Source organism: Nipponia nippon, unplaced genomic scaffold (genome assembly GCF_047370975.1).
Source record: "Nipponia nippon isolate SJK-2023a ecotype South Korea unplaced genomic scaffold, ASM4737097v1 scaffold_1, whole genome shotgun sequence".
Classification (NCBI taxonomy): Eukaryota; Metazoa; Chordata; class Aves; order Pelecaniformes; family Threskiornithidae; genus Nipponia; species Nipponia nippon.
Window position 1 is genome coordinate 73,335,897 of NW_028262290.1, and position 25,102 is coordinate 73,360,998.

At 42.1% G+C, this 25,102-nt stretch overlaps 1 protein-coding gene across 19 annotated transcripts in view; it reads right to left on the minus strand.

The window, feature by feature from the left end:
- Positions 1-25,102, minus strand: part of FHOD3 (formin homology 2 domain containing 3) — a 407,898-nt gene that overhangs the window by 213,961 nt on the left and 168,835 nt on the right. For 10 of the 19 annotated variants that reach the window (XM_087759886.1, XM_087759866.1, XM_087759824.1 and 7 more), the window contains one exon: positions 3,943-4,010. In XM_087759886.1, coding sequence (XP_087616012.1) covers positions 3,943-4,010 — 68 coding nt within the window. Of the gene's footprint in view, positions 1-3,942; positions 4,011-22,299; positions 23,544-25,102 lie in introns of those variants that run through there. The other 9 variants (XM_087759774.1, XM_087759751.1, XM_087759744.1 and 6 more) reach the window with 5 other exon arrangements.

Genomic DNA, 25,102 nt, shown 5'->3' on the forward strand with positions numbered 1-25,102 from the left:
TTGATTGATCAAAAATATTTTCCAAAACTTTAAGAAGCAGATTAACACATGATTATAGATTTCAACAGACTTGAAACGTGCTTTATAGCTTTCTTATTTTACTTACAACACCATATTCTCACCCAGTTATTTCATATTTTGAAATGATGCAATCAGCATGATTTGAAACTATGCTTTGTAATGCTTTGTAACTGCAAGGCACACTTTTGTTTACAGGTTCTAAACTAAGCCTGCTTTATATTACACATAGTCCGTATCAGAGGGTCTTGTTAAATAAACTTGTTTAGTATCACATGAATTGTGCAGCATTATTTATTATAGTGCTCGTACCCAATTTTTCTGCTTTTAAGATTGATATTGAATTAAATGTTTTAAGCAGCTCTGTTTTTCTCTCTCTTATGATATCACAATCAGGCAATGCAAGAACGTTTTTCGACCCTGATTTTAAAAGTGCCATGTTCAGCTGGATTCTGCCCCAGATGCCTTTAGGAGTTCTAGCACTTTGCACAAAATTCATGAAGCTCTGAGAAGCACAAGAACCAGACAACTCAGAAGTCTGACAGAAAATACATTCAAAGGGAGCTAAAACTGTACTCCAACAGGTTGCCAATTATATCTGTATATGTTTTTTCAATTCTTTTAAGGTCAAGCACTTCATATACTTCTAGCCTGCACATTACTTTCCTTACTCCGTAAGTATGTTTGTCAAAAAGCATACTAGTAAATCAGAAGAAGAATACTGCATTACAGTCCAGCAAGAGATGATGAGTGTGGCTATCTTAACCCTTCAGAATGAATGACAGGAACAGAATGGCATTACTGTCAAAGAAAAATGCTCCACATAACCTTTATCATTTTGCTAAAACCAGCCAACCAGAAGAAACCAAAAAGAAATTCCAAGTTTGGACTTGCCAAATGAATCTTTCATTTAAAATTTGAAACAAAGGGATTGCTTTTGCCAAACATTGCTAAGCTTCGCTGAGGCCTTGCGTGAAAAACCAAGAGCTACGACTATTTGGAATTCATATTTGATGTAAAACTTGGGCTTGTTCCCAATTAATGCAAATAAGAGACTGCACGTTACCTTGAAGCTTTCTAAATTAAAAATGATACTGACACAGAACTGTGCCAAATTAACTCAGTTATGATGAAATGATTATAAAAACATGGTGTTACGAACTGTCTTGGCACTTAAAGACATAATGAAGTCTCCATAACACTGAAAATCTGTTAAAATGAAAATAAAGACTGGTTTTGAAGTCAACATTTTATTTCCAAAATACTATACTCTTCAGGAATTTAAAATACTAAATATAATGAGATACAAAATCAAACAGATATTTATGTTGAAAAATACACTCTTTAAAAAACTTTTAACATAATGATTTAGAATGCTGACACACTTTAATGTCATGCACTAAAAAATAAATTAGGCATGACCTTGTTGACAACAGTGCTTGGTCTATAATATAACCTTGTAATATTAACTTGTATTTTTCTTCACTAAAAAATTGAAATAGCTTTTCTTTCTAAAACAGATAGAAACTCATCTTACATTCTCTGTCATGGTTCATTATGAGATAAACTAAAATCATACTCAAAAGATGCCCTTAGCAATGCTGGTAACTGTTAAGGACAGTGAAGTTGACAGGTAAACAGGAGTTTACATCCTACAGCGTCTCATTTTCCAGTTTGAAGTATACTACCTCAAATACGTGAGCATATGATATGAATACTTTACAGCTTGAGGAAAACTTCTCCTCAATTGTCCACTAACGAGAACCTGTATTTTCAGAGTATATAAAGATTTTTTGAAGGGCATGTTTGCTCAACAAACAACCACAGTTCTACCAGAAGTAGCTACTTAAAGTGGGAACAGATAGTTCCCAAGTTCCTTTCTGTATTACATACATTAGGAAGCAGGGATGTCGAATTCTTCAAGGAAAAATTATGTTCTGAAACTATCAGACAGGCTTCACTTAAAAACTAAATTCACATACAATTCCCTTCCTTCTCATTACTCTTCAACCCAGTCAATTCCAATTAAATTTATTAGGATAAATATTTAAACAACATTTCCATGAAAACAGCTGACCAGCTGGAAGACAGAGATCTTACTGGTGTGTTCACTGAAAGCACTGGGCACTATGTGCTCAGAAATACCTACTAGACTTCAAGTAACCTACATGGAAGAGAACGTTTATGAATACCCAAACTGGGAAAAGTCATGATGGGAGGTACGGGAGTGCGGGATGGGTGGGAGGAGAGGCTTAGCGCTCACTGCTAAATATGCATGAGTGCCCAGATTAACCTGTGGAATACATAAATTCAAAGAAATACAAATACTTGCCAGAAACAGTTGAGGTGAACAAAAAGAGAAGAAACCAGAGAAGACTCTTGGAAACCTGCCTAATTTTCTCTGAGCACACAGTCCACACACTTGGCAAGCTCACAGGGAAACCTAGCTTGCATCATTGTGACTCTCAGTCTTTCCCTGGGAATGCCCTGAATTGGTTTTCCCCAGTCTGTGGCCATGAGATGAACAGATCATTTTGGAGCTGGAACTCCTCCTTTCTCCAAAAATTTCAAAATTCAAGGACATTTTTCGGACCCAGAAGACACTTTCAACTATTAAAATTTTCCATTAAACGGTGCACCCTTCGCCATCTACTCCTATTGTTCAGAAAATCTTCATTCTGGCATTTTTAAAATTCTGAATGCTTAACTTTGAAACCTGCAAAAAGCATTGTGTGTTTTGGAAATTTGCAATTCTGCAGTCTTGTAGAGTTGTTAAACATTATTGTTCTTAGAATAAACGTCTCTTTAAAACAAAGCAAAAAATCCTAAACTAACAGCTTGAAACCCTTACACCTACATAATGTAGCTGAAAAACATTATAGATTGTCATCCTCCATTTGGATCCATTACTAAAGGAGTAGAGGTGCTTTTCTTATTGATTTCACTTGTATTTAGTGATAGAAATGGAACGTGTCATCCTGAATTCCATTTTAGGATCACATTGGCAGTATGCTCTAGTTCTCACCGACATTTTCTTTTCACTTTTCCTGACCAGTTGTCTACAACAAGTTTCCTTCCAGTCCTGTAACTCTCCCAAGTCCTCCTCCTTATCCAGTAAAACCAATCTGAAATCCAAGCTTTTCATTCAATTTCATTGAATTTCATTTGAATTTTCATTTTTCATTTAATTTGAATTTTCATTCAAACTTTATCATCCACACTACTTCTCTATCACACTGGCTGCTTGCCCACAGGACCCAAAATCCTGCTGATTTCAGGTCTCCTCCATAACAAACACTCACATTCAAATCCATGCGTTTCCTTAAACTGATTAATCACTACCATACCCTCCTCAGCTCTATAAAGTATCTTTTCAGCTAATCAGTAAATCATTTCCTCTAACCTCAGTCTAAATTCTAACACCTTCAGAGCTCTCCCACTACATCTTGGTTCCTCATCAGATCTGTCCCACATCTCTCTCACCCTTTTTCAGTTTTTGATGTGGCTTAAGCCTAGCCCGTTTGTCAATTATTAGGCCAATATTGGGCTATCAGCCCAACCCATGGTTTCCTAGCTCCTCTTTTCACATCCTCCTCCCAGTCTTCCCAATACAGAACTAAGCCACTGTCTAACGAGCAGTTTCCATCTAAGAGTCCCAATTTTCTTCTCTCCTTTTCTGGCAGGTTCCAACCACTAACTCTGCCAATTACTCCACATCTGGTCCTGCCTTCTGACAGACTGAAGGAACAGGGGAAGGCTTGCAGACCATAAAGAGAAAAGACCCTAAGAAGCAATTGGCTAATTGCACATTGCAAATGAAGACTAAAGTTCTCTTTTGCCAGAAACTGTAGGTTATTCCTCACATTAAAAAAAGAAATTCAATTCGTGTTCAAATCACAGAATGGACAGACCTTATTTGCTCACCTGAAATATTTGTTTCAAGGAGAAAAGTGCCCGTCTCAGCTCACGTCCATTGGAATTGTAAAGTTTTTCTGGGGAAAAAAAAAAAGGACAACAGAAAGAAGTTCAGCATAAACAAAACTGACAACATGGAAAAAAAAGTAGTACAGATTTCAAAAGAGTTGGAGTGTAAAAGTCATAGCGCCCATTTCCCATTAGTTAGACTGCTGTTAAAGAAAGCAGCTTTGATTTTTATATATACAGGACTCATTCGTTAAAAAAGTACAAGTAAAACATGGTTTTAGCTGTCCATAACTTCAGATGGCATCTCCCAGGTAAATTCACAATAGCTTCAACAAGACCAGTGAGAAACAATGCTCTAAGGAGTTTTTGAAAATGCCTAAAAATACTGCTCTTTCTGCATTAAGGTAAGTTTAGGGTTTATTGAAAGTACCAGATTAGTCTCAAAAAGACTCCACTGAGAGCCCTCGTTGCTTTTGTTATCAAAGCTAGAGCCACTGAATCCCATCCTTGACTGCCTTCCCTCTAGACATTCTTTTCTCATGTTCTCATCTTTCTATTGTTAAATCCTTTCTGTGATGGCAATGAACGTTAATACCAGAAACAGTCAGACAGTCTGTTCTAAGCATAATTCAAAACAGTGTTTTATTCTCATGAAAACTGATCTTGATCTTCTTCTAAATGAAGCAGAAGCCTTCTTTTCATCATCCAATACCGAAACATATTACTTCATTTGTTCCCCTACTAATGCATACTCATAGAAATAATTTAAAGAAGACAAAAGCAACTCCTCTGCTATCTTTCTGAACCCTGCCACAATGTTTGTGCCTTTGGAAGAAGGCTTGGACTGTACATCTCAAGTTTATTATTGCGTATTTAGAAGTGATTTGTGACTATACATGGATGGAGCAGAAGGTATGCCCTTCAGGTCTTCCTGGTCTACTACGTTTGGCGTATCTGATTGAGAGAGATTATATGCAAGACTTCTACAGTCCTAAATTGAATTTTGTTATGCTAATACAATTACAAAGGAAAATCAGATCTTCACCGTCAGCCCCCATGACACACTTTGCCTCACCCACAGATCATCATGAAAGGACCTTCTCTGCAATGGACGGTGGCTAGCAGGTCACGAGATCAAAGCTGGAATGCCCGAGGAGTGGGAACATTCTTATGAGAAAATGAAATACCAAACCCCAAAGTTTTATTTCTTACTTTCCCTTGTCTATTTCTCTTTTAATTACTACTCTACACTACAAAATCAAATTAAATTTTATTTCCCTGTTTCAGGAAGTTATAAAAAAGGCCTAGCATTTGAGGATTCAATACATTTATAACTCAGTAAGCATTTTTTACTTCAATCAAAGAAGGCAGGTTTTAATTTTAGAAAAACATTTCTTATTCCCAGCAGTCATCTTCAACCAAAGTAAAAATGTGAAGTAAAGCTTCAGCAAAACTTACACTTTTTTTTCTAAACTTTTGAAAGTAGTTTTGTTCATCCCTAATTGCCTCCGATTTCAAAGGCAGAACGTGTAGAATTGGCAAAACTATTGTTGTTATAAGTTGTCTCCTTCCTTGCACTGTTTATAGATTCCTGACAAAACACTGGAGGAACGGATTTCACTTCAAGCCATAAACTTAGAGGCATACTTTAATTACTCTTGCTTAAAAACACACTGGCATGTGAAACTACATTTCTTGGCAGGATAAAGAGTAATTTTGTCAGGAAAGCTTAAAGAATAATAAAGGTCTTTTAAGACCCGGTCTGTCAACTTTACATGCCATATTACACAAAATATTCCTCTTTGAAAGATACCTCCATCTGGCATTTGTTATTACTAATTTCCCTCTATTCATAATTCACCAGCGTCATTACAAGCAGAATCTCTACAAACAAGGCAGTGCATTATCATCTTAATTAAGAGAGGCACCACTTCTTGAAGTGCTGGCAACTTTGTATATAAATATCAAAACCCTAACAAATGCCATCTGTTGGTCTTGGTCTTAAACAAGAATAATCATCATCCCGGCCCAGGGTAAAGTCATAATGAACCATTGTTATGATACCATAACGCTGGTTGCTTTCATTGGTGCGTGCAGATTTTTGGTACGTCTCAGGAGGAACAATGCCGAACATTTTTCTTCTTGGTCTTTTCACAGAGCATAAGCTCATCCTTGGCAATCAGCACAAACAACCCTGCTCGCGTGTAGCAAACAGGACAAAAGTATTAGCTGCAGCTCAAAAAGGGGTCTATCATTAGAGCTGAAGCATCAGTAACTACTGGAAGTATCAAGTTTGGCAACAGCAGTGGCAATAAGACAGTGGCCACGCATTGCAAACACTTGAGCTGGTCTGACACCCCTTTTGAGGAGCAACAGTCCAGGTAAGTCATCTCATTTCTGACAGCTACTATCAGGGCACAGCAATCTACACAGAGACAACGTACATTTGCAGATCCCTCCTCGTGTGCAGCTAATCTTGTTGAATCAGCTCAGAAATACAAGTTCCTAACCTCTTCACCTAATATTCTCACACATGGGCAATATACTGACTATCTACGTAAGTCTTGGCACCCACTTCTTATAGTGCTGGCAGCCATCAGAAACATTCATGGAGCATAACCCAAGGAGGAAAGTGAGACCGTCACTCCTTGGAGTCATGCTACATCAGACGAAGTTTTGATTTAGAAAACCACAGTCCAGGGTGAACCTCACCCTGGGCAAGAAAGCCTGTGTAAGCCAAGGTACTGCATGGGTCACCTTATAAAACCTTGTGCTTTTATTGTATTTCTGTATGCTGTTTTTCAGAAAGTGATAAACGCATACACCAGATTACAGCTCAGGGGTGCTCAGTAAGATGCTCTCAAGGCCTCACAGGATTCCCATTTATCAACAGTAACTTTAACACCAAAGGGACCTCGGGGCTCATCCCAAAAGCCCCAGACTGCAACCAAGGCTATGAAAATGCATCAGCAGAAACTGAAAGGCAATAATCACTCATAAACTCTTTTTCTATGGGAGAAAATCAAATTAAAAAAAACAGAAAGGGAAAGGCACATTTGCTTACAATGTTTTCACACTGAAGACGATTCAGAAACCAGATAGCAAATGCTTTTTAACGCTTGCTGTTTTACATTAGCAATTTAAAGCATTGCCCTCTTTTAAACAGACTGAGAAATAGCCTTCCTTGCTAAAGCAGAGCTGACTAATTTCCACGGTGCATCCCTGGCAGAGTTGTCTTTAACTGAAACAAATGATGCCTAAGGCTTTGAAACAGGAGTTCAACCTGCTACTATCACCAGAACCAAAAATTCTGAGGTGCTCCAAGGACAGCCCAAAAGACCTACTTGCTCACTGCCTTGTTATCATGTGTTGTAGATAAGCTCGAACACGTGCACCAGGACTGCTTTATGCCAGAAGCTGCACCTCCGAACTTCAAGCAAGAACACTCACTGCTACGCCTCTCCCTGAAACTTCACGAGTCTCTGGCCTTTTGGTAAAACACATCTCCCGTCCTTCCGCAGGCCAGGTACAGGTTGGAGACATATTACACTCGTGCGCTTCAAGATTAGAGAAGATGAAACAGGTCAGGGAGTTTGAGATATCTGACTGTATCTGCATATTAATGACTGCATTTCTGACACTTATGTCCTAATAAGCTATGCTATTGCAGTTCTTTTTTACTACTTTTCTTCAAGAAATAAACAGCTGCATCTGCGGTCGGGAAATAAGTCTAACTGCAGATACCTGGATGACAGAAAATTCTCCTGGTGGTTCCCTCTGATGTTAACTAACACTAGAGGGCACTGCTTATTTCTTTATTTTATGAAAGAAAAGGCACTCTGTCCCTCCATGGGCTTCCCACTGATTAAGCAATAGTATTTGGGATGCGGAGTTGGTACTTCATTAATGTTGAAACCTTGCTTTTTATCTGTAGGCTGTAGGAAATACCGAGAAATTAAAAAGCATCAGCACTGCCAACCTCAAACATTCAAAATCAGAGTCAACTCTTTTGAAACTATCTGATAGAAAACCAGGTAGCGGTATAGGCTTTTTTTGATTTACCTTTCTGTAACAAGCAAGAGTCACATTTGTTAAATTATCCTTCACATCTTAACGGATAGGTGTATATCCTTGAGAGATAAAGAGATTCCCTTAGCTCACCACTTCTCTCTAGAGGCAGAGCGTCAAAGACAACTGGGCTTAGGATACAGACAGACACGCATGAGAGGCAGAAACCCAGGGGTGCCTACTTTCTTGCAATGGCAGCACTTCAGTAGAGAGAAGGCTTCACGCTCTAAAAGAAAACCATTATTTATTACTCTGGGTTTTTGTTTGCTTTTACTTTTGCAGAAATAACTCTCCTAGAAAGGAAAGGAAAACAACTCATGCTAGGTGAAAAGGGATCTCTCTAGCTGAATTTGGTATAAACGTGGCAGTGGAGGGGAGGCAGTGTGGCTTGCAATCGGCACCTTTTCAGAAAGCAAGAGAAGCCTTTAAAGATCTTTATTTTATCGGACCACTGGTAGCTTTCAAAAGGAATTCTGTATTTTCAAAGACAGCTATCAGAGGCTCAAATTTCATTGGGTATTCAACTCTTTTGACTACATGGGAAAAGGGACTTTTTAAAGAAAATAATAATTGGTCATTATATTCTTAATTAAAGTATCGACTTTTCTTCTGCTTTCTATGGGAAAATGAGTGTTTTCAATCCACAATAATAAAAGAAAAGACAGAACTGGCTGAATATTGCTTGGTTCAGTCCCATGTGTTACACCTGACCTCTGACCGACAGGGTACCATCCTCCTCCCTTCCTCTTCCATCACACCCATTGAATTAGTCCCTGGGATATAGTAATTTATGTAGCATCAGCCTTTTGAGCTATTGGCAAAGGCTCGTGAACATCTGGCTGAGCACAAATGGGAGTTGCTCTGCTTCACTGGCTGCTGCCTGAATGACCTCCACGTCTCCCATCCATGCCTCTTTTCTTTAAACTATAACTTCAAGATGAAGCTCCTTTCCTTACAAAAACATAAAAGGGAGATTAACTCCACATCTGATTACATTAGCAGGATACCTGGTGCAGATCTAATTAAATGACATTTGAAACATTTCCTGCCATTCATTTCTAAAATCCTTGCATGGGACAGAAGTAGCAATATTCTCTGGCTTCCAACAGCCACTTGCAAACTGACTAGTACTCTAGAAACTAAAAACTTAATTCTTGTCCCTACACCAACGAATAAAACATTATTTTAAGTGCTCACTAGGAAGAAGTATTAGTGATAGAAGTAATAGTAATAGTCTTTTAGAATATAAATGAACTGCCTAGGTTTCCACCAGCACTGATGGGGGGGGGCGGGGAATCAAAGAATGATGTTCATAATAAAAAAAACCTCTTTCTGCAAATGCCACAGTTCCAAATTTATTACTAAACTATTCCAATTTTACATGGGTGTTATTCTATCTGAATGAATTTACACAATTTTAAAACTAGGTAAAAAATATGGGCAGCACAGCAAGAAGTCTGGCATACGGGTCCAATCCTGTGAACAGGCTTCAGGAAGCAGCCTGGTAGACTTCACTGGGTTGCTCGAGTGGGCCCATGGGTACATACAATCCTGCAGATCTATAAAACAACTGTATATAAAACTAATTAGTGCAGTGTGCCAGTCTTTCACTGTATGTCAAACAAATTAAAGCAGTCCTCTAAGAAAAGACTTGGTCCTGTGCCAAGAATAGGCTCTCTTTTTAGTTTTGCTTTTGTCCACAAAAGCTAGTCATAAATGTGTTGGCCAGACAAAGCACCTCCTTTTACCTCCTGGACCCCCTAGAAAATAGATAGAGAAGGGATTCATTCACAGGCACAATGCCTGCTATTGCATTAACACAATTGATGCTTCTGCTGAGATGACTTCGTTTTGCATATTAAAAATCTTTGTTTTTTCTCTGCATCCGAATCTCTATAAATAGTTTGTTATGCATTAATTAGCACAACATGTCACATGTGAACTCAAGCTATATATTCTCCCACTGATCCAGGGATAAACGATTAGCACTTAGTGAGGAAAAGGAGTTTTCCCACAATAAAGGACCTGAGGCCAAGCAAGTGGCTGCGTACAAATTTTGGGAAGCCTGGCTGCGCAATGCCGAGCCCATGTCACCGTCAGTGCCGACTGCTTTGGAGGAATGTGCAGGCTGCCTCCAAGGAATGCCGCCCCGGCTCCCCCTCTAGAGCAGAACCTCCCTCCCCTCCTTTTCATTCAGACACACAGCAGCTGCTTAGCTAATTATCTGGGACAGTGGGTCCCCTCAGAGAACAGGGTCCTTTGCCCCTGCTGGGAGAGAGGGATCCTTTGTGGGGAGAGGATCCTATTACTCCTGCATATGAGAAGAGCTCCCCTTCAAGCTTGCATCCTTATTCCCTTTCTCTATAAAGGACCTGCAGGTGGGGAGTGGGAGGAGGGAAAGCCACAAAATAGCCTTGGACATCCTTTTCTATACCATACCCTAAAGCCACGCTGGCAGAGGCTTAAAGCAGAGTGTGCAAAGACCCACCTGCAAACCCCCAGGGAGCCCGTGGGTTTGGACAGGCAAGCAGGGAGAACTCCACGATGGGATCTCCACTGGGAATGAAAAATACCCGATACAGCCAGTACTTCAGAGCAATTCTGTATACCCACACTTAAGGAGCTTCCTGCCTCTTCAAGGACAAAAGTCTGCTTTCCTGCCACTGCAAGGAGCAACCGGCAGAAAACAGTCCCCTGGATTTCCACAAGGAGAGCACACAGGGCAGAAACCCCACTTTGGGAAGAAGGATTGGAGATAACCTTTTCTGAACGTTTCTCTGAAGCACCAAACGTCCTAACTTCTATCACAAGGGAATTAACATAAAACTGTCAGCACAAGAACCATTACACATTTAAATTCAGTGACAAATGTATGCACTCCTTCAGGTGCAAGTATCCTCCCCGTGAAGGGTACCCTGATTCTTGTTCCTGTATTTCCAAGAGATACAAAATGAGATGCAATCACTTGTGGGAAAAGCAGTAACAATAAGAAAACTCCAGAGGACCGAGGACCCTGAGGAATCAGAGACTTGCAACAAGAGAGAAACAACGCAAGGAGAAGTACAGAAGAACAGAGGCGAGTCAGTAAGAGGGAGAAGAGACAGCAGGAGAGGTAAAGGTCTGGAGTGCCACTAATATGAAAACAATAATGCTTAAAGAAAGCAGTAATGCTTAAATGATCACCTACAGAGAACTAAACTCATGAATTCGGAAGCATGGAAAGACTGAGTGAGAAAATGAATCATTTGTATAAAACAGAGAGAGAAAAATCATCCTTTCAGGGTAGGTCCTTTTCTTGATGAACACATATTCCTGAACGTCCTGGATACTCCCCCACCCTTGGTTCCAGGTTTTAGTCAGTGCTCGAGATTCATTACTAACATATAGATAAACTACAGCAACATCTGAGTAAGTCAGTGAGATTTAAAAGAAGGAGGTTTTTACACATACAGCTGGTAGAAGGGACTTTCCAGTCTTCATCATACTCTACTCCAGGAGCCTAATAGGTCTAAACTGATCTCTCCTCTCAACCATTTCTACCAAAATTCTGTTTATTTAGCTTGGCTTCAAGCAAACCATGTGTCACAGACAAACCATTAGCCAGAGTTTCCCCTTCACGAAGCTCTAAATTACTACCCCTTTGCTCCTGTAGACCTGTTCACATGCAGGTGGAACTAGGAAGAACATTTGTCACGCTATCTGTATGCAACAACTATCTACGGCAAACAAACGCCAATGATTTATGCTAACGGGAGATGCTAACACGCAGAGAGTGTTTATATAGTTAAGTGTAAAAGGAAACCTTATTTTTCATCAGCTGGATCCTGGGGGTTACAGCTATGGAAACTGGTACTCTCTGTATGTTGCACTGTGTTATACTAAAAAACTGATGGTGTCAAAACTTCCTATCACTGTTTCCATTTCTAACTTACTTAGTGTATTAAGGCCCCGCTTACTCAAGCAAGTGACAGAAGGACGTACAAGCTGATATGGGCTGTGAGCAGAGTGAAGCTGGCTGACAGAAAGGTCTACTATTTTTTCTCTTAGTTTTGTACCTCTGTGCTCACTACTGTTTTCCCAACTCTGTACTGCAGAAAACTGTCTCAGTTGCCTTCTACTGCTGCTGTGGAAAAAAGGACACAAGCAATAAAAAAGCCCAACAGCAGGAGAGCACAACAGCAGGTTTGACTTAAATTATGAAGTAAAAATTAGAATGGGACATTAAAACCCAGAGTCAACAAGGAATCACTTAACTGCACAGAAAGCAGCAGCAACAACCCCAAGACACTTGAATGGCTCAAGCATTTCAATGATTAAAAAACCCCAGGCTTTATAAGTTACTTGTCTCTTGAGAGATGAAGAAAATGCAGGGGGTGTTCATTGCAAAAAACTTTTTCAGAACTGGCTTTCATGGTCAGGCTGGAGCTGAAGAAATTCTTGCCAGGCCAATGCCACAAAAAGCATTTGCTGCCCTCTATGAGCTGAAAGCTATGAACAAACCGGAACAGCAAGGCATCTTTGAATCCACTTATCACTTGAATATCACCACAGCTTGTCTTTCCATTTCCAAATTACTTCTCTCCCATGTACACTTTCTGATTTAGCAAGCTAGAATACAGAATTCCCCTTTACAGTTAGATTTCCCATCCTACCTACTGATAACTTTAGACACGTGGGAAAAGCCTGCTGTTGGAAACAACGGCAGTGAAGTAAGTACGCTGTGTAGGTCCACGGACACAGTACAGACCTAGAACAAATTGCTCAAGCAGCTGGGTCTTCCCTTCCTTCCTTGAAATAAAAAAGCAACACTAGAAAGGCATATTCAAAAGTTACAGCCTTGCCAACATATTAACAAAATAAAGATCCTCTGCCTTTTCAGCCTATTCATTCCAGCTACGGAACAGGCACCGTAGCGTACTTCCCTGCAATGATTTATTTATACAGGTCCTCTCCACTCGAATGCAAAAGGCACTAAATATGCTCTTTAGCTCTGAAGTGCAGGAAACGGTATTTCGAGTTGACAACTTCAAAGGGGGGCACTTCTGCATGTCCAAAAAATGCTGTGACTGCTCTTCTGTAAAAGTCAAAGGGTTACAGAAGGGAAAAAGCTGCGTAACAAGGTCAAATATTACAGCACCATATTACAGCAAGTGGTGATGGAAGAGACTTAAGAGGTCATCTTGTTCATCCCCCTACTAATGCAAAATTGTTCCCTAGAGAGTAATACAGTAGGAAAGTAGCTGTTATACTAAAATATAGGTTACATAATTCAAGAGAATGAGGCCAGGGAAAATGGCTAGAAAAGAAAATAATATAGAAGAACTTACTGCTTTCTTTAGAGATTACTGTAACCAACCTGAGGCTAAAAAATAATCATAAAAAAATATATGTTGAGGCCAATCTTTAACGTTTGTTTCAGTTTACAACTAGTCTCCGAATTGCTGACCTGTATGCTTGTGCTTGAACAAGCCCATCAGTGCCTCTTGGATTACAAGTACTTAATAACAACATGCTAGTCATGATTCGAGTTTTCTGGTTTTATTTCATTTTAAACATGGTGCCAACATGCTGCCCTGCATGGTCAATCAGTATTAGTAAACAAAGAGCAACAAGTAAATTATAGCAACCTATCACAAAAAAAAGGGACAAAATATTTAGGCACACACCCGCTATCCCTGGAATTATGGATGCCTTATCTGCGCTGACAGCTTGGCAAGAGGCAAAACATCCGAGCGCAAAGGCATCACAGGTTTGTGCCAAGAACGTGAATGAGCTCCTGAGCTTCAAGTTCAGACCAAGTTTGACTGTTGCGTAAGACATGCCAAAATATGTCAGAGGCTATCTCCAAGAGATAGGTTGTTCCAGTGATCCCAGTCCACCCTCAGGAAGTGCATCAGGATTTATCAGCCTTCGGACCCCAGAGGATGCAGCCTCCTAATTAACTGCATGCATTCGACCCCATTGGAGGTCGTTTGAAAATTTAGACAGCAAGTATAGACCACTCATCTGACAGCAAGGCAACAGGCAAAAGAGCATCATCAGCAGCTGATGGTGAAAATCCGATTAAGCTGCTTCTCCTCAGAGCGTCACCAGCAATTGCAGTGGTGTGTGCATCTTTAAATACCTGAGCCTGTGTTGCCTACAAGCAGGTGAGACTTTCCAGTCCCACAGCCACACTACCGGGGGCAACGAGTTCCAGCTCAATGTTGGGTTGTTTTGACCATTTGGAGTGGCCAAGACCAAGCATCCACCACAAAATGCTCACATACAAAAAACACCAGATGTGCCTGTGACTGAGACACACAATATATATTAATGATTAATATTTATTTGTACTTCAGCATCACCCAGAAGCATGAGCCATGCAGTCATGAAGATCCCTTCTGGAAAGCCTCTCGAGGAGGCACCCAACTCCAGTGGAGCTTCATCTATAGGATTTTTTCCCCCAAATTAATTAAAAAACAGAATAAGCAAAGAATTCCAATGGAAATGCCACAGCATCTCCAGGATATTTATTTCAATATTTCACTACATTTACTGATGATAATATTGATTTCTAAAACAATTTTTTTAAATTTAAATTTAATTTTCAGACCTCCCCAGTATGAAACTCTTGTAACGTCTCCGTTTAACGGCCTCTTCCTTACGTTAAGCAACATTACTTGTGGCTCATCTTTCCTAAACCTCTGATAGTCCTTCTCGTTCTTGTGTACATCCTCTAACAAATTCACACCCTTAAATGCCCAAACCCAGACACAGCAATTCAACTGTCCAAACCCAGATACAACAATTCAACTGAGGCTTTACTGATTTTGAGTAAAGAGGAGAAAGAGCATTTCAACAGATGAAGACTTGGTTTTGCTTTAGTATTACAGAGTCACACTGCAAAGAACAATCCCTTCAGTAATAGTCTCATAGTTCCTAGCAGACATTATCTCAGCCCAAAACATTAGACTAGTTAACCAGCTTTGTTCAAATAACTTGATCTGTCTTCTCCATGTGTCTTGATGTGTTTTGGGGTCCTTGAAGGATGCTTCTTTAGGATACGTGAAGGATATAGTTAAATTAACAGAAATTAAGTTAATAGAGGCTGATTTGCAACAGAGAGGAAATGAAGCAATATCAGATGTGCAGAAGGACAGAGTGCAGCACAAATATTTTTAGCAGATGTCAAAGTAATTTAGGGTCAGCAAGTTTCCCATCATTCTGAAATTGCTGGGACACATGAAAAATGCACCATTTTGGCAACTGAAAGGAAGAGAAAAGTCCAGGAATAAACTGGAAGAGAACCACTAAGATCTCAAGCTAAATCCATGCCAATGGATGAATCTCATCTGATGTGGATGTCAGGTCAAGCATGTGGCCAGTTCTCATGCAGTTGCCTGGGGAGGCTCAGAGGTCCCCACTATCTGCCAGACAACTCACCTCCCAGCGTTTCTACCGCTGCTGCACCACGTGCCTCGCCATCTCCTGGGTCACACTGGCACGGTGTTGGGTGCAGGTGGCTGGCGCAACGCTGCTGCATCTGCCGTACTGTGCCTTACGGCAAGAGGGAGGTGAACAGGCATCCCAAGAATGCGGCACAGACACCGCGATAAGCTTAACACACTAGGAAGGGAGGTAACACCACGGGGGAGCCAACAGTCTCAAGCTTCACATGCTGCACCCAATAGCCCTGCAAGAGAGCACTGCAGTTGCTACCCTTTACTCCCGTGCAATTTATTTGTCCTTCAATTGCTAGTTTTTATTACTACTCAAGTGGTTGTGAATATAAAGGCTTCTCCAGCAGTGGGGACACACCTTCATACTCTTAAGGACATGTACATCAGACTGCAAAAGTCTTTGCAGTGGAAGTACTTAGGTACTTCACATCCTTATAAAAATGAGGTAAAAGCAGGGTACTGCTTCACTTTCCAAGTACCACGATTAGGATGAAGGGAGGTGCCCAAAGCCACACACATTAAAATCAGGAAATTACTGATAAAAGACCATGTTCGTCAAGTGGGAACTTCACTTTTGGAATTTCTCCCCCATTTTCACAGGTGAAAAACATCCCAGGAACAAGATGTATGATACTTGTAGGCTCCACAACAGTATGGCTGGACGTAAGAGTGACAGACAATACAAAGCAAATATCTGAGCAATCATTTCACCCGCATTAACAAATACAACAAATGAAAACCTGTGTGCTAAATGCTTCTCTCAGTTGCATTTGGAAATCAGTGAGTTTGCTTAAGCCACAAGGTCCTACACACAGCAGCATGAGAGAAGCTTATATACAAAACCACCCACTGCTCTGGCAACAGATTTTTCCCTTCTGAAACAAAAGCTGGCTGATGCCTCCCCAAGCAACGATGCACTGCCCATTGGGGCACCAGCTCTTCACCTCTCTTACTGCCTGCAGAGATGGAGGTGAGACAGACCCTGGAGCACTCCTAGCCTCACTTAGACTGATTTCCTGCTTAAGTTTTCCCCCCAGCTCCTCTGCATCAACAGTTTTTCTAACAAACATAATTTAAATATAAAGTCACTCAAGCTATTGAGTTCCTTTCCGTATGGCTCAGTCCTGTGCTGGTTGAGGGCAGTTTCCAGGCAAGTTTGCAATGGGCACAAAATACCATGTTTGCAGCTTAACAGCTGAACAACCCAAACAATTCTTTTTAGTACCAGCAAACCTCTACATCTGTATTTGTTAAAAACAGTAACAACAATAAAAAGCTATTTCTGAAGCACATAAGAAGAGTTTTCCTTTTACCCTCCCCAGAGGAAAGGTTACCCTCCCAGCACTCTCCACAAACCACCTACCATCCATTTATATTTTCAAACGTTCCTGAAGTGCAATTTCTGTTTACCATACCATGCAGCACTTGGCCTGAACTTATTTAACACATGTTCGTGTTATTTATCCAAACTCATTCATCACAGTTGTAAAACATCTGACAGACGATGGAGGTTTTCCAGTATGTATCAAGCCTCTCACTTAATTCAACCGCTGATTATTTCCACCTCTAAGTAATTTGACCAAAGCCACACGAAAGCATTCAGCTGTACTAAATTTTTCTCTGTTCGTTATTAATTCGGTCACCGGCTTGGAAAAGCTCTAGCTCTGCTTACCTAATTAATCAGGAGAATATCAATCAACGAGACACACATACACAATATATACACATATTAGTTACATATAATATTATATATGTTTATATATGCCTGTTATATATACTTTTTATACATATTATACACATATAAATGCAATAGTTTCTTCTTATGAGGACCCACGTGAAAAGAAAAGCTTAATTGCCACATGGATTGGAAATTGTCACTTGTAATATATATATAGCCAGCTGCTGTGCAAAGTGTTTCTCTGTGCAAAACGTAAGGTCCTTCCACATTGGTGTCTTCCTTTCCCTTGTGTTTATGGAGAATTGCAGAAGCACAGTGACCCTTGAGGCCACAGCCCTGGTCCTTCTGCTCTGCTAACCTAACCTAAGGTTATATCAGCTTCCCAAAAAGTCTTACACAGGTTATAAACAAGTGAAAGCCACAACTAACTCTTCAGAAATGCCAGATTTTGTCCTTCTGCTGTTTCCGCTTTATTATCGTTGTCAGCTACCGCTACCATCATTTCCGTTGTCCAAAGCGCATGGTAGCTCAAAGAATACAAATGTGGCTCAAAGTCCATCAAGAAAAAAGACAGGCAACCACTGATACTGATGCAAAAGCTATTCACACACCAGCGTGTTGCTCAGTCTTTCCTGATGTGCTACATCAAGTGATTCAGCTGATCCTGCATCACTCACCTACGATGACACACTCTCTTCTCTACCCCTTCTATCTGCTGATACTTAGGAGGAAAGGCTGAGAGAGCTGGGTCTGTTTAGCCTGGGGAAGAGGAGACCGAGAAGGGATCTTATTAATGCTTACAAATATCTCAAGGGCGGGTGTCAGGAGGATGGGGCCAGACTCTTTTCAGTGGTGCCCAGCGACAGGATAAGGGGCAAGGGGCACAAACTGAAACACGGGAAGTTCCATCTGAATATGAGGAAAAACTTCTTTACCTTGAGGGTGACAGAGCACTGGAACCACTGCCCAGAAAGGTTGCAGAGTCTCCTTCTCTGGAGATATTCAGAACCCGCCTGGACACAATCCTGTGCAACCTGCTCCAGATGGACCTGCTTTAGCAGGGGGGGTTGGACTAGATGATCTCCAGACGTCCCTTCCAACCCCAGCCATTCTGTGACTGTGATTTTTCTTGGGAGGCAACCCCATGAAAACAGCAATTTACTGTGAAACAAAACCCAGTCTCCCAGCACAGAACATTTGTAGTCCCTCTGCTAAAACATGAATCAATTCCCAATTTCCTACTGTAGGGTAAAAGCTTACAGCTATGGGCAGCAATGTGTTACCATTTACTATAGCAGAAATAGGTCTTGTTGAAGAGGTTATATAGAAAAAGTTAATCCCTCGCTCTGTCAGCTGGATGAATACTCAGATTTCCTTATTCGCACCCCTAAGCGGCCAGCCAACATCCCTCAAGCACACGAAGATGTGGACGTTCTCACTCTGACTGATCCCTGCTGGTCAGGCCCTCCAAATTCTGTCCCGCTTCACAGAACGGGCACTCCTGTCTTAGCCACGAAATGAAATGGTTCCCTGCTAAATCTTGAGGTCATGAAACTACAGGTCCTCCTTCAGCCGCAACGTTACACAACCTTAGATACTTATCTTAATCACATACGAACGCAACCATTCCTGAACAACAAAGCTGACTTGGCAAAATACACAGGGAGTAGTTGGCACCATGAACACCAGAGAGTCGCTCAGGGTTCACTCTTCACAAGCACTCGTGGATTTGTATAACCCTCATAACTTCTGTGACAGATTCAATATGACTTTTATGTAAATGGGATTTATGACAATGGTGTGCACGAAGGTACCGTTTCTTTTCCTCAGCTAGCAAGGAACCTTCCTGTTTCCTATTAGCTCAGCTAAATCAAACGTAAGGATATATTTTGGATATAAATTAAAACAATCAACCACTTCTGGAGTCTTCACTCTTAGAAGTATTCAATACCTGACTGGACACAGTCTTGAGCAACCTGCTCTGGCCGACCCCACCAGAGTTGGACAGGACAATCTCCAGCAGCGCCATCCAACTTCAACGATTCTGTGAATAGTCTTCAAACAGTTCTGTATAGTTTCTCATCCAGTTGACAGAACTCATGCATGCACATACTACAGCACACGTTGCACACGTTCAGCTACTTAATGCAAAATTTTTAAATTGCCAGCCATAGGAAAATATAGTAACATAAAATCCAAACAAATTCATTTAGTAAAAACATCACGTACACTAATTCAATGTAGTTTGGAATTAGGTCCTCTAACTGGAAAGGAAAAACTGTTCTGCTTTCTCTGACTACTGAGCACAAGTACCGTATTGCCTTTTTGCTTCTTGTCTCTTCCAGAAGGAAGATCTTTCATTGTTCCTTTTTTTTTTTTTTTTTGCATACTTTGCATTGCTCATTAATCATACTGACAACAAATCTATAACCACAAAACTAGAAGCAAGCGAACAGCTAGGATCTGCAAGAACATTAAAAGGACCAGATCCTCCTTTCAGGGTTCTTAATAGGCCTTCCACATTCAAAAAACTGTAGTTCGAAAAGCGTCACACGTGCTATGAGGATTCAAGACCCATTCACTGCTCCTGACAAACCAACAACTGTTTGCTGCATGGTTTGGCTGTCTCATATGTTACTTTTTCTTTCCCTTGAAGAAGTATGTAAAACAACATTACGAACTACATCATCACATTTTCACTTCACAGCACAGGTTGGCTAGTGCAGACCTCAGAGTAAATAAATAATTCCCTATCCTTTCCCACTTCAGGAATCCTATACAAACATATCTGTTGTCAGACTGAATCTGAAAGGAATACTGAATCACTTCTCTATTTTAGAAAAGATTTAGTTCTGTACAGTTGTAAGTTTATGCTGTGTTGATGTTACTTGGTGGCTGAGAAACACACAGAGCAAATTATACATGATTTAAGGGACTCTGGCAAGGACAGAAGTGTCCTGGGAGAGCAAGGCCCAGGGAGAATCCGGGGCAGCAAACTGAGAGCAAAAAATCTCCACTTCTCTTAAGTCAACTGGATCTTTGCCACTGCCTTTGAGAGTCTTTACCTTCTGAGGGCTAGGCTGGATCTGACCCCTTTGCCTCCACCCCTCACCCTGTCATTATTTCTAAAGTCTATACAGAGCCACTGGAAAATAAGGATTATGACGGGGAATGAGTATAGAAGGCAGCTCCAGCAAGAAAACAATAGGGTTTGTACATCTGATTATATTCTATTACATTCAGAAAACAGGAAAATGTGGTTTCTTAGAAGAAACACAGGGCATATTATTACAACCATCTACAGAAGGAAAACCATGACAAAAAAACCAGTTGCTCAAGGTTGCCTTAGTGGCACTCCTGGTCTGCAACCAGTACTAATCCTCCATACAGAAAGCAGATAGTGAAGTTGCAGGGACAAAATACCATAAGAAAAAAAAAATTCTTTTTCTTTGGACTGAAGAACTATTTCATACTGTGTACTTCTTTTTTATTGCTCTTAGCTAAGCTTTTTATGCAAATCAGTGCCCTACAGCCTACTGCCATATGCTGTACATGAGACAAACCCTCAAGTGTGTACAGAAAACTTCAGCTGGTGCAGGATTTGGCAACTTGCTCATTAAGTGGCGTTTTAATTCACGAGCATATTAAATCTGTGATGCATAATCTGCTTGGGCAGCCTGCTAGTTTTAAGATGTTAGTCTAGACCTATAAAGCCTTAAATGTCTTGGGACTTATTTACCCAGGAATCAAGCTTTTCTGGAGGTTTTCCGATGAAATAGAAGTTAAAATCCGAAAACGTCAGTCACTAAGTTGGAAACATTGCATTCTAAGTCTCTTGCAGCCAACAAACTTCCTTTAGATCCAAGACAGGATCCCAGTGAAGTTTACCTAGGTCAATTATAGCTAAGGACCCAGGAAGAACACCATCTTCAGCCCTAAGACGGTCCTGTGGGAAGCTGTGGGGCTGCACCATGGTGGGGCAAATCGGAAGGGAACAAACTTCAGGTCCTAAAAGGCCGAGAGCTCACGGAACCCAAGCTCCGCTACAGAAATCCCAGAGAGCCCAACCCGGAGCCAAAGTGCCGAAAAAATGAGAAACGTGCATTTCAGCCACAAATTTAAGAAAGGAAAAACTAATTTGTACTCAAAGTTGTAGCAAACACTACACATCAAGGTTATCCCCCTAGATCTCCAGCCGACCCGGGCTTTATACCCCCAGCAGTAGGTGTGTCATGTTATAAGGGGCGGAGACAAGGGAGGGTCGACCCTTAACTCTTTCCGTACAGCACGTGATCTTCCGGTCGCCAGCCCTTATCTTTACTACATTTCCCCCTCCCTTAGCTCCAGTAGTTCTGGATCTTGCTGGGGAAGCTGCGTGTAAAATAATCGATATATGGTAAGACTTATACAGACACGCATCCGTTACGTTCATAGATTTTGCCCAGTCCAGCCAGTAGTTCGTCGCGGCTCCCTCATTACTCCCCCACACCATCAGGATGCATAGGGAAATGGTAACCTGTCAAGATAAGACTCAATAGATTGATTAATGTCTATACGGTCGAATATTTCGACTGGGTACCCATTCTAGCGTCCCTTTCTCGGTTTGCACACACGCATACCCACGTCCCAAGCAACGGAGGGAATAAGGGCCCCCCATTCACGGGTTTGCAGGTCCCGTACTTGAACCAAAGGGTAAGGCCCTTCGTTCTCATCGAGCCGGAAATGTGCCTGGAGTTGCAGTCTGGGTTTTATAGGTGTTCCCTCGAATGGTATGATTTAAGGTAATTAGTGCCGTCGTCAACAGACGCTGTGCCCGAAATAAGGGAGGGTCAAGGGGAGGGGGAACCCCTGTTCCTGGGCTTATCTTTTCCCCCTCCCTAAGTCGGTCGAGTAACTCTTTTAATATGCGGTGCGCGCGTTCTACAATGCTTTGGCCCGTACTGTTATAGGGAATGCCATGACTCAACTGAATATCCCAGCGCGCGCAAAAGTCCTTTGTCTTCTTGCTGACATATGCCGCTCCATTATCTGTTTTAATTTTTTGTGGGATGCCAAGTTGCGCCATACAGTCCTGCCAATGTAAAATAACTGAGAGAGCATTTTGTTTAGCATGCATAGTGGCTAAAATAACTCCACTGCAGGTATCAACTGTGACATGCAGATACTTACGTGGATTAAAGGGTTCATAAATCGTAACATCAGACTGCCATATTTGGTTGGGCTGCAACCCTCGAGGGTTTACCCCTGCCTCCCAGAGGGGACCTTTGGAACACACAGGACAAGCAGCAATCACAGAGCGAGCATCTTGCAACGTAATGCCAGCGAGCCTAGCTAAACCGCGAGCTCCACAGTGGAGGAGCTCATGCAGGCGGAAAGCTCGCCTTAGGTTAGAAGTTTCTTCAACCGCCAGTACGCTCTTTGCTAAGCTGTCCGCTATTTCATTCCCAGCAGAAAGAAAACTCGGTATGGAACTATGACTATTAACATGGATAGGACAGACAGGAGCGGTTCTCATTTGCAGTGCGGTGAGCAACATTCCGGCAATCTCTGACGTTGCCCCAAGTGCCCATCGGCACTTCTTCAGTAACTTATATACATAGCAAGAGTCTGTGATTAGATCCAAGGCCTCTTCGGGCCATTGAGTGAGAGCCATCCATACCGCCTTGGCCTCAAGATACTGCACGGATTGCCCTTGATCTTGATAACTAATGTGGGTCCACTGACCATCCTCCTGCCATGTAACGACAGCTTTCCCAGTAATCGATGACGCGTCGGTAAAAACCGTGCGGCCTCCGGTGGGTTGTTCAACTATGGCACTAGCTGGCAAAAAATGGAGTACCTGGATTATCTCCCCACAGGGGTGTGGTCTTAGACCTTCAATACGACCCGTAAATTCAGCTATCGCCGCTTGCAGGAGCCCCACTTGTGGAAGTACCAACTCCCACTGTGCCAAAGAACAGGGCAATGCGATGACCTCCGGGTCCTTCCCTGTTAAGTGTTGAGTTTGCCTCCGACAGCGGAGAATAAGCTGAGATAATAATGTTGGCCAAGAAATTAAAGCCGTCTTTGGTTTGCCTTGATACAACCAAGCAAAAGGCCAGCCTTTTGCACCATTATTTTGAATTAGTAAACCATGGCCAGCGGTATCGGTCATGTAAATCAGGGCAGTGACTGGTTGTTCAGGTGTAAATCGAGCGAGACCCCAATGCTGGGCTCGCTCCATAATTGTCCTAAGAATCTCCTGATGGTTTCTTGAAAGAGTCCTTGGAGCTAGGGGGGAATCTCCTCCTTTCAGGAGTTGATATAAGGTAGTCATTTCTGCCTCAGATATTGGAATAAAGTTTCTAAGCCACAATAGTTGTCCAATTAATTTTTGTGCCTCATGGAGTGTTGTCACTGTAGTCCGAATTTCAAATGATTGTGCTGTCACGCTTCGTGGCCTCAGTTGAGTACCTAAATACTTTACTGCACGCCCTACCTGTGTTTTCCGAGGCTCAATGTGTAACCCATGTCGCTCCAAACTGACTATCAGCTGCACGCGTGCCTTTTCCAGTAACTCCTCTTGGTTGGACGCCAATAACACGTCATCCATGTAATGGAAAATGATGACCGTAGGGAAATTTTCTCGAATAGGGCGTATCGCAGCAGCTACAGCAATTTGACACAAGACTGGTGAGTTTTTCATGCCCTGGGGTAACACCTTCCATTGATATCTGGCGCACGGGTGTTGATTGTTAGGCTCAGGAACAGTAAAGGCAAAGCGTACTCTATCTTCTTCATGCAAGGGAACACTAAAAAAGCAATCTCTAATATCTATAACCACTATTTGATAGTCAGGTGGAATCATGGCCGGAGAAGGGAGGCCCGCTTGTAGCGGACCCATGTCTTGTATACATGCATTAACTGCGCGTAGATCATGTAGCAGTCGCCACGCTCCCGATTTTTTCTTTATCACGAAAATGGGGGTGTTCCAGGGACTTGTAGAGGGTTCGATGTGTCCTGCGTCAAGTTCTCGTTGTACCAATTGTCGAACAGCCGCCCTCTTTTCCTCTGTCAATGGCCACTGCTCTACCCACACTGGTTTATCTGTCAACCAGGTGAGTTTTAATGGGCGGACACAGGCAGTGGCCATTATGATAAATTTGTACGCAGCACTATATTCATCTTCTGCAAGCAACATCGTCCCAAGATGACAATGGGTAACTCAGCAATGACAGGGTTACACCATGCTACCCTAGCTTGTCCAGATTCCGGATCCTTCAACATAATTTGCATTGGGTTCCTGCTTTGATGCGAGGTCTGCATGCCTCCCACGCCTTGCAGCGAACCTCTCGGTTTGAGTGGCCAATCATCTGGCCATAGATGCGATGGGATTACTGTAACATCCGCTCCTGTATCTAAAAGGGCTCTTAACACGAGGCGTGGTGTTCCCCCCAACGCTGGGAGCCATGGGGTAACTATAATATCTACTTCTGGTCGTGTGGTCATGTTTAGGGTGAGTGCCACATACGGCGAGGCTCTATCCCCAGCCTCCTCTATTGCGCGCTCCCATCTCCCCAAGGCAGCTGAGTTGGATATTGCATCATTGGGACCGCAGGCGACTGTGCTGGTCCCGGGGAAGGAGAGACTCCCTGTGCCATACATTGCGCTGCTGTCGTCGGGCCTGCTGAGCTGATCACTGGGGCAGGTGGGGATGGCACGGCCCTCAGCCATCCCCTCTTCTCGTTTCCCCAGCCCGGTCTCCTTTGCTGACTCCCCGATTTGCACTGTCGAGCTCTGTGGCCTAGTCGCCCACAGCGCCAGCATCGTAGGTCTCTCTTTCCTTCCCCTGTTCCGGGGGTGTTTATTTTTGAAGGGCATTGTCGCGCCATGTGTCCTTGCCCCCCACACCTATGGCACATAAGTCGTGCGCCGCGGCAGGCCGCATGGACTGCGGCCACTACCGGTTGCATACTTTGCGCCTGTTCCTGTT